The sequence below is a fragment of the Cimex lectularius genome, unplaced genomic scaffold (assembly GCF_000648675.2).
Source record: "Cimex lectularius strain Harlan isolate CLEC.00 unplaced genomic scaffold, Clec_2.1 scaffold227, whole genome shotgun sequence".
Taxonomy (NCBI): Eukaryota; Metazoa; Arthropoda; class Insecta; order Hemiptera; family Cimicidae; genus Cimex; species Cimex lectularius.
Window position 1 is genome coordinate 714,656 of NW_019392955.1, and position 10,443 is coordinate 725,098.

Genomic DNA, 10,443 nt, shown 5'->3' on the forward strand with positions numbered 1-10,443 from the left:
AATAAATTTCATTTCAATTCATTTCAAAAAATGGTAAAACAATGTGCATGGCAAATTGTGTGAAATAGTTTTTATCCCCAAGAATATTCAGAACATTATTATAAATATATTTTATAGTCTGTGAGGGTACCATGCAAACCAATAACAAAGATGAGGAAAAATACCACTGAAAGTTAATATACTGAGCAATGAACAGCTTGTACTCAACAAAAAATTGGAGTGTGAATTAATGCATTCACTAATATAACAAATGTAATGAAATAAACTAATAAAATCATTCACTTTCAAAACAATTGTAGTCTTCCAAACTAATGAGGCAATAAGTAAATGAGATCTGCCAATTCTTGCTAGCTTCAACTGTCAGACACATTTTGGTATTTTTTCCATGTGATATCTATCCGTGGATCTGCAAAATTTAAAAATTATTTGCTTTAAGCTTAGGCCCAACAAGTTAGTTTCACTAGCCCCAGAGGTATTTTTTTAAAGGAATGAATTTTGATTTTACTTTTATATTATATTATTATTCAGTAAAATTATTAGGTTAATTAACAAAGATACCTTCTAATGAAATAGTGTAAAAGAAACAAATGTTTTGTTTTATTTTTAAGTTAAACGTTTATTACAGTTAGGAAATGTACAATTAATTCAAATAAGTTTACTTTAGGAATTAAATAAAATAAAGTTTTCTATTACAATTTGAATACTACAGTGTTAATATCAGAAACAAAATAATATTTTTATTGATCTTATTTAATAAACTCAAAACAAATGCACCTTTTTTTGTAAAATAAAATAAATTTAAGTGAACAAAATAAATTTAACTGACGATCACGCAAAGAAAATCAGGAATTGAAAATAAATGATCATAAATACCTTGTGGTTTTAATTGGTTTGTTCCTACAGGTTCAGGAGAGAGAGGTGAGATCTCTGTCCCCTCGAGCTCCTCTATTCTTTCTTTTATTTTCATTGGTACCAACCTTTTAAAATTCTTATTAATTAATTTATTATTATCTTTTATATATTTTAGTTTATATTATTAATTTAATGTTAATTAATTTTATTTTTTGGGGCATCTGTTTGTAAGAGATGTCACACATGTACATTCTGTCTGTCATGTCCCAAAAAACCCAGGTGAGCTAACTACCAAGATGACCATTCTGAATAATTCATCACTTAGCAAGTCACCGTAAAGTTTTAATACATAAACTAATTATTTGTTTGCAAGTGTGTTGGTGTCTTTAGAGTTGGTTTGAATGGCACAGACATCTAAACAAAATATTTTTCATTTTACCCTATTTAACTACATAAATGAGATTATTTAATTTGCACATAAAGTATTAAAAATCCTATTTGCAAGGCTACAATAAATTAATTTAAAACACACAATAAGTTTTAAAAAAATATATAAATAATTTTTTTATTAGTTTAATTTATAAGAGAAATGTACTACATTTGGGTTATGAACAGGGTTGGGATTGAAGACTGACGGCTCTGGATTGTTTGAAAACACAATCACTGGCGGAGGTGGAGGAGGAGTAGGTGGCAGATTTCCTTTCATCCCTTTGACAGGTACTGCCGAGGACCCGAGGACATAGAACATAAGGGCCAAAAGGCATGCAAAAATCACCTGGAATACATGGAATATCAAACTACTTTTAAAACAAATAGTACCTCTCACTCACCTTGTTGTTCATTTTGCATATCAACTGAAAACGCACTTTCATAATTGCAGTATATATAATCAGACAATTGTTTACATAGTGCATTCTAAATATAGATTTCAATTTGATCCTATCTCGCAACAACTTTAGAAATCTGCTTGCAAAATAGAAAAATTTTGCAACTTGTTGAACAATGAAAAATGAACTATTTTTTGTTTTATTTTTTGAACAAACTAATTTAAACACTTAGCCTTACACAAAACTATTTATTTGTAAAAAAAGTATGGAAAATATTATGAGGAACTGTGGTACTTCACTTAGTCTATTTTACACACAACAACCATAATTCTTGGTATAAAAAAAAAACTTAAATCTTTCCATTTATTTAAATTAAAACTAGTTACATTTAATATACAATACACCGTAATGAACCACAGATAATAATGTAATATTATATCTACAGTAAACAAACATTTATGAGATTTCAAGAACAGAGATGATATTACCTAAGCCATACAATTATTATTACATACCTTGATTATAATTCCTTCCATGCTTTATAAAGCGTGTTTGGGATCTTTCCCATGGAGAAAAGCTTGTGGATAAACTGGGCTCTGTCGGAATCGACTTTTTCTCCAATTTTTAATAGGTTCTTGAGGAACATCTTTTCAAAGTATGACCGCCTAAAGACATGCGCCTCCAAGACAGCCTTGGGTATTTCGCCACTTTCTCTGAACATTGAAATCGCTTTCGCTACATCGTAGTCAAGTCCAATCTGTCATAAGAATTGTTTATATTAATCTCTCGTTTATCTACCAAAACTGAACAGTTTCTTTTCTATGATTTTGCAGATTGTTGAAATTTACATGCTATATTTTTGGACTTAAAACATCTATAATTGCTTATAACCTTGAAAAGTTCTGAAGTTATTAAGATTTTATGCTAAAATACACTCTTTTAAACCTTTTTTTAAATTTATTTTTTATTATTGTTTTGTTTGTGCTCTACACATATTTATATAAACAAATGTTATCACAAAACTTTTTTTCACACAGTTACCGCACTAACACTAATACCACCACTGTACCTGTAAAGCACATGAGAAACCAGCCAATGCCGGACTCAGTATGAGGGATTGAGGGACAAGATGATCTCAAGGCCATCACCAATTAAGGCGATTGGATGCACTGGACGTTACATGACTTAGTAGAACCGCACAGTTCCACTCCACATGTCCAAAGGGGTTGGAGTAAAGTCTATAGGATTAGTATAGTGTTGTCGGTTCTATTAAGTTGTTGCTGCTTAGGGAAAGGAGGTCTTGAAGACATCATCGGTTAAGGCAATGTGGTGGATTCTAAGGAAGTCAACACAATGTACAGAAGTCTCGAGTGGTAGTGTTAAAATGAATTAAGAGGTTGCTATGAACCTTTTGGAATCAGGAATGGATCAGTTTGTTAGCAAAAGGAATGTTGAGGTCATTGTGGATATTGAGGTTATTGATGTAATAAGGAGCTTTGACAATTTGTCTAAGGACTTTGGATTAGAAGGATTGAATGCACTGGAAGTTGGATGGCTTGGAAGAACCCCACAATTCCTTTTTGAATGTGCAAAGTGGTCACAGTAAAATCTTGTATAAGGTTATTTTAGTGTTGATAGTCTTGTATAGGTTAGTTTAGTGGTGAAGGTCAAGACAGATTTTGGTACCAAGAAGTCTTCGTAGTTGTCCAGGTCTTCTGTTGAGTTGTCTCTTAATACTTGTGTGGGGATTTCAAGTCTGTCAGCTATCTAGGCATTGTCCTAAATATTTGACTTGAATGGAAGTTCTCTCTTCATTAATGTATGATGGAGAGTAAGACTGATTTTTCAATATGAACAAACGCTAATTACATTTTTCTTAATTCAGTCATGCCTTCCACTTTTTGCACAATCTTCGATAAGTCCAGGGTATTCTTGGACGTTGGAGGACTTGAGGACAGGATTTGAGTAGGAGGATAAATTGTGATATTGTCCACATAGGCGGTGGCAGTGGTATGAGGTTATTTAGGTAGGTCAGCAATATAAAGTTTGTAACCAAGAATACTACGTTGTGGAACATTGGAACATAATATTTATCTAACATATAACTTTAAACATTTATTTTTCAAAATAAAAGAAGGCATACTTGATCTGTTTCATGTAGGTCGTTGAAAAGTCCCAGATATTCAGTGGATTCTTTTAAATCAGACAGACGTGTTTTTGCCAGGCTTAAATAATCTGAAAGTAGATCTTGGCAGTTTTGCGGTGCCACCAACACCTGTTCAAAAGATTTCACTGTTTCTAAATGTTTTAAACATAAATAAAAAATTATGATATTCCCTCCTGTAATTGTCAGATGTGTTTCAGATTTTTCCATTGTCAGTGTTTCTGACAGACCAACTAAGCAAGGACAGGCAGATCAAAATGATCAATAAAGATCAAATTACACGTTCATCAATCAAAGACCACAGAAGGAAAGTTTTGATTTAGGTTGATTGATTAAATTACTAAATCAAAAATATAATAAAAAAATAAAAATATTACCTTATTGGTATGAATTTTAAGGTAGAGAGGTGGCTCATGAGGCACAAGTTCAGTCAGAAAATCTAAAAAGAACCTGAACATTGAGCTCGTCTTTAGCTGAATAGAGCCATACCAATTTATATAATTGTTTAAATTTTTTGTTTTCCCATGACTACAATGACGAGCCACAATCACCGCTAAGGAGATAAAGTGGCGGCTTGACTGGTCCAATCCTGATTGCAGCCAAGTTTCTACTTCTCCTAAAATTAGCATGCAAAGAACAATTAAAACACTAATTAAAATGGGAAAATACATGTACATGCTTCTAATCATAGCTGAGTTGTCCGGAGAATCCTCGATGAAAATTGACACAATCATAAGAAAATATTTCCAGTTTAACGTCGGCTTCGCTCCTGCCAGTTTCAATTCATGGAGAACATTTTCTGCAGTCATCAGTCTCAAAATCTTAAACCGGCCGTTTATCAAAATCAGTACATAAAATGTCATTTAATAAAATTATAAACCTCAAATATGAAATGCTTAACGATTTCACTCATCGTCTTGACCGTCCAGAGTTGTGTATGAGTGTGAACGACCTGCCCCAAACTCATTTCCCCTGATGGAAAACACAAAAGTTGTTGCAAGCAAGACAGAGAAAACTGATTCAGGCAAGAATCAAATATATAAACTGAGTTCAACATATCAGATATGTAGCAACGTTTCATCCTGTTTTGATCAAGAAGTGAAATCCCCTGAAAATAAAATTATTAATGTGTTCTTTTAGTGGCCGTTTAATAAGTTGTTGGATTTTTGTCAACCGCTCCTCAAGAATCCATCAATTATCAGATGAAATTACCTGATTGATTATATTGTTCACAATTCCTTGAAAACATCTTTTAAACTCTTCTTCTGTAATAAAGTATGTATTTACCAGAGTGACAAGTACATTTGATATTATTGAGATAGCCAATTCTTTCTCTTCAGAATCAAATGGCTCAGAATATACTCTTTCAAAACTTTGGTACAAATGTAAAGCATAATTTTCATGTCTGAAAAACAGGGTGAATTTTAAAGGTCTATGTTACTATTATTATTATATTTATTTTATTTTATTTTTTATTTTTCACTTTGATACTGCTTACAAGTAAAAATATGTTGTAACGAACAACATTTCTTCTTCATTCAGCTTCCACAGCAATTCTAAAGGAGGTTCCCAGTCCTTTTTAGAAATTTACAAAAAGTTAAATAAGACATTTTAAATTTAATAAACTTAAATAAAATTATAAAAACTAGTAGTACTGTTACTAAGTAGTAATAAGTAGTTAAGTAATGTAACTCACGTCCTTCAGTAATTTAATCAAACTACACTGAGAGGCAAAAAAAGTCGCCACACTTAATATTTTTAATTATCCCTTAGACAATCTCTATTGATTATCTTACAATAATATTTGGTCCACTTTAAAGGATTAGAGGTAAATAAAACAGATAAAATCTCCCACATATATTTATAATTGGATTTAATTAATAAATCTTTGAATAGTCAATCTCTTCTATGTTGGTTTTTCTGTAAAGTTCCTTACTAACTTTACGGTGGTTTAATTTTTTTAAGTTGTAAGAGTTTTAAGTTTCAAATTTATTAATGGAACGTGAGAAGGCGAAATGAAAGGTACGCCTGTAATTTTTCCCAGAGCCAACCTTTTCAACGTAGCTCAGTGATGGTGTGGGCGGGAATTTCAATGGAGAGTCACACAGAGTTGGTTGTTGTTCTTGGAGGGTGCGTTGCATATCCTCAATGAAATCAACGACAATCCTATTCTAATGCACGATAATGCCCATCCACGTTTGCATAGTACAAACCTACCTTCAACAGCATAACATCGGGTCTTAGCCTGGCCAGCCGGTTCTCTAGACCAGAACCCCATCGAACATTTGTTGGATAACCTCAAAAGACGAATAAGAACATGTTCATCGCTTCCCGATAGACTTCACAATCTTGAAAGGACTCTTCGTGAAGAAAAGACTAACCTCCAGCAAAGAGACATTTCCAGACTGGTAGAAAGTACGCCAAGGCACTTTTCGAGTAATTAAAGCAAGAGGAGGAAATGCGATATTGAATGTTAATTAAAAATCTAAAACAAAATCAAAACAAATTTTATCTGTCTTTTTTTAAATTGTTTTTATTATTTTTCCATTTTCCTTAGCAATTTACATTTTTTTTTTTTTTTAACTTTTTTATACAAAGCCTCAATTATTAAACGTTAAAAAATGTGAAACTTTGATTAATATAAAAATATATACAAATCAAGTTATAATTCAAGTAGGCGGAATTTTTTGTCTGTCAGTGCATTCAGTCACGGCCATTGAACTCAAGACTTTTCATAATACTATGTGATGATAGGCTATGTTTGATTACGATATAATCATCGGGCACTAATATGTGTATATATGGAATAAATTAAACTTAAAAATTAATATATAAAAAATAACAAAATAATATAATAATTATATAATAATATAATATACAAATATAATATGCAATAAATAACATGGATAGAACATATAAAAAATATATAAATTCCCTTTCTCTAGAGCATGTTACAATGAGGAAGAAACATACATAATAGCAATTATTTTTTATATTATATTTTGATTTATATATAATTTTAACTCACGTCGGTGTCCAGCCATTCTTTGAATATCGATTTTCTTTTTGATCGATTTTGACATTTCTCGTCTGCCATGAACTCGTCCAACCGCTGTCTGCCGACCTCGGTCATGAGGCACTGGAATGTCTCGCTCCTTTCCAGCGACAGGCGACACAATTCGTTGCCGTTTGTGATTTCCGTCGACATCACAGTCAAAACTCATGGGAAAAAGAAAAAAAAATTCATTGCCGTTGTTGATAATTTAAATAAAAATATTGCCATACTACTCACCTCTCCTGAACGCACGTGTCGCTGGACGGTTATGCTCGGGCCATCGATAGTTCCAATTACATCGATCATCAACTACAAAACGATCTTTATCCATCATCCACTCTCAAAGGCAGATTCCAAATTTCTATTTTCAAGACGTTACAATATAAAGAACAATTACAATTAATTAAGGTTTTTAGTTGAGATGAAAAAAAGTTAATGGCACGAGAGGGATTTGAACCCACGACCTTCGGCTAGATACGCCGCTGCTCTACCACCTGAGCTATCGTGACCTNATCGGACCATGGTCAATATGAACTTTTTTGTTCATTTTAGGGTGAAGAATCTACTGGAGAAGTTTGTAGCACGAGTAGCAATTCACCCTGTATACATGGTAATGTTATAAATGGTCAATATAAATGATAAATATAAAACAAAGAGTAAAAACTGAACAACAACAAAAATGAGACATAATTACTAACCAAATTAAGGCAAAGGAAACAAAATAAAGCTGAAAGACAATTGAAACTACATTATTTAGGTACATATTTAATGAAAATAATGCTCTTTGTAGATATAATAAGACTAGAGTGCAAGATTTAGGTGAACCTGTAAATGAAATAAAGTGTAATAAACTTTTAACGGTATGAAATATAAAATCATTTAAAAAATATAAACTGGTAAGAAAATTCAACTAAAGTTGGGTTGTAGGATATGGTTTTTCACAGAATGCACAGAACTATTGAAGAAGCCAATGCTATTGCAGATGTGTTACTCTTGATCATCATTCGACGTAGAGGAGAAGAGAATATGTAGTAAGAGCTTTGGAATTCCATATAAAATAGTTTGTGGGTTTTGAGAGAGTGTGAAGGGACAGGTAGCTGTAGCTGAGAGAGGAGAGGACTATCAATGATATTGTTTAATAATTTAAATACAAAAACAATATCAAAGTAATCCCTTCTTAGTGCCAGTTTGAAAAGTTTAAATTAGAGCGGATCCCAAGGTAGGCAGAGTTCAGAGTAAGATTGAGTTTGTAAGAAAGTTTTTTTTTAATTTGTTTTGTATAGATTGAAGATATTGAGAGGATGTTGCCAATTTTGTAGTATTTACTTTCCTTAGCATTTTTATTTTATTTTTATTATAAATTGCATTAAAATTTATTAAAAATTATTATGTTTTTACTGAAGGAAAATTTAATTAAAGTATTTTGAAAATAGAATTTAATTCCATAATTTTGTTTATTGGACCCAATACTTTTTGTTTTAACAATGAATACCGTGTATAAGGTCCTCTAATAGCTAAAACCTGTCCACCTACTAGGCATAATGTTAATAACGTTGTCGCTAATTTCCAAGGAATTTCACCCCATAGAAGTTGCAACTCGGCACTCAGTTGTTGCAGGTCAACTGGCTGCGGATTGTGATCGAAAAGCCTTCTGTGCAACACATCCCACATGTGCTCAATGGGATTGACGTCTGGTGACAATAGGGGAAGGAGCAGATGGGAAATTCCCTAAATGTTCTAACAAATCTATTGATGAACAATTCTGTCTCTATGAGGTCTGCTATTATCACCCAGAAAAAATCCCTGCCAGTGAGATCACTGCTTTGAGATAATTTCTTGGACATATCGCTTTGCGGTGAAGTTGCCTTCAACAATACGGAGTCCAGTTCGTCCTCCAGTGTAAATCCCAGACCAGACCATTACACCACCTCGTCAAAACTGCACTGAAAGGTAACTGGGGTATTATATGGAACCCATGTTCTCGGAGGACTCTTCAGCGCCTGCTATCACTATATAGACAAAAATGCGACATCAGTAAACATAGCAATATTCCAATTGGTGTTCTTTTCTAGGTGTTCACTGCATCATATTCTCGTGGTGGCAGGCTGTTAATGAAGGTCGTCTCAAAGGGGTATACGACGTTAGGCCAACTTCCCACAAACGATTACGAATTGAATGAAGGCCTTGCCAAAACATCTTGCCCTCCATTTAGTACCTGGCGTGCACTATGGAAAGAGCCTGTCTCTTGTATCTCTGTATCTTGTAGCAGTAACAATATTTCTGTCCTCCCTTAGCGTCGTATTGTGCTGAGATCCACTACCAGGTCTCCTTTTGGCGCTTCCAGCCTCTCAGAATTGGGTTAAAGCCAGGGAGACAACACTGTGAAACGCCAACTGCATCTGCGTTATCCACTTACCGTTGACCTCGATGACTCATACTCACATTAATATTGCGAACTTCTGGTTCAAGATGATGTCTTTCTTGGTGTAAGAGAATACAGACTTTTTGGCCTCATCTGACCCCATCTCTTCTTTATTTAAATTGTAATGGGTAGATATTATTATTATTCTTTAGATTCATCAGGTTATTAAATTTTAGTACAAACAATATTAAAGGAAAATAATAAAGGATTAACACATCAATAAAAGATTTTTTTATCCTGTTTGGCACTTTATTTAATTTTTATTATTTTATTAATAAAAATCCCATGTACAATGTTTCACAAGTCTTGAGGTATGTGTTGTTCTTTAAATTATATATATTTAAATTTTATATAAAGATCACCTTTTCCCCCTTAAATTACATATTCTATTATTGTACATTTTAATGAGCAGAGAAAAAAAAAACACGAGGAACAGGAGGGATATTCGCCCATTAAATGGATACAGGTCCTTTGGTAACTCAAGGAAGACAGGAAACCAAATAACTTTTGGATGTAGAACACCTGGATTAACACAGGTACAGGACAAAATAAATCACAGATAGACAAAAGAAAGAAACAAGTGGAGAGAAATACAAAAGGCATGGCCCTAGTAGGTGTACATTTGATTTTTATTAATTTTTTCCACTTGATACTCTCTGGAACAAATAACACTAACGCAGCTTAAAAAGGTTCAAACGTATTCAGTACGTATATTGCCTAGGAGTTTTTAACATCCCAATATTATAATTAAGATAATTTTTTTATTGGTTAACTTAAGAACAATTGAGATCAGTGGGTATTAGATACCTAAAATGTGTCTGATTAAATCAACAATTCATTATTTACATTTTTTTTTATAATATGAATAAGTGACACTTTTATATATTATAAGCCTTTTGATAAGATGAAAGGTTTAAAATAATTTAATATTTTGAAATAAAAAGGGTACCTTTCAGAATATATTTTTATAAACAATGTCACTTTTTCTTATTATTATTACAAATTAAACCAACCGAAGTCGATAACGATTATTTATATTGGTTAAATTATTTTTAAAAAATTAGTCGGGATATTACTAAATCCTTAATTGACACAATTCTACTCGCCTTGGAAAAATCACGTC

General features: G+C 32.5%; 1 protein-coding gene across 1 annotated transcript; it reads right to left on the bottom strand.

Moving 5' to 3' along the window:
* Positions 1–1,000: 1,000 nt before the first annotated feature.
* LOC106663577 (Fanconi anemia group A protein-like) lies at positions 1,001–7,218 on the bottom strand. Its single transcript, XM_014388494.2, has 10 exons — positions 7,136–7,218; positions 6,872–7,062; positions 5,342–5,418; positions 5,056–5,248; positions 4,724–4,951; positions 4,523–4,664; positions 4,221–4,459; positions 3,823–3,954; positions 2,195–2,436; positions 1,001–1,627 (listed from the first exon to the last, which is right to left on the bottom strand). The coding sequence occupies exons 2-9, from the start codon at positions 7,049–7,051 to the stop codon at positions 2,200–2,202; spliced, it is 1,428 nt and encodes a 475-aa protein (XP_014243980.1). The 5' UTR covers positions 7,052–7,062; positions 7,136–7,218; the 3' UTR covers positions 1,001–1,627; positions 2,195–2,199.
* Between the last annotated feature and the right edge of the window lie 3,225 nt (positions 7,219–10,443).

Bases quoted from the DNA above. Each gene is read 5' to 3' on its own strand.
- LOC106663577 (XM_014388494.2), bottom strand. From the start codon at position 7,051: ATGTCGACGGAAATCACAAACGGCAACGAATTGTGTCGCCTGTCGCTG. The intron at 5,419-6,871 runs GTGAGTTAAAAT...ATTTCTAAAAAG, and splicing joins AAGAATGGCTGGACACCGAC to GACTGGGAACCTCCTTTAGA. The intron at 5,249-5,341 runs GTAAGCAGTATC...CCTGTTTTTCAG, and splicing joins GTTACAACATATTTTTACTT to ACATGAAAATTATGCTTTAC.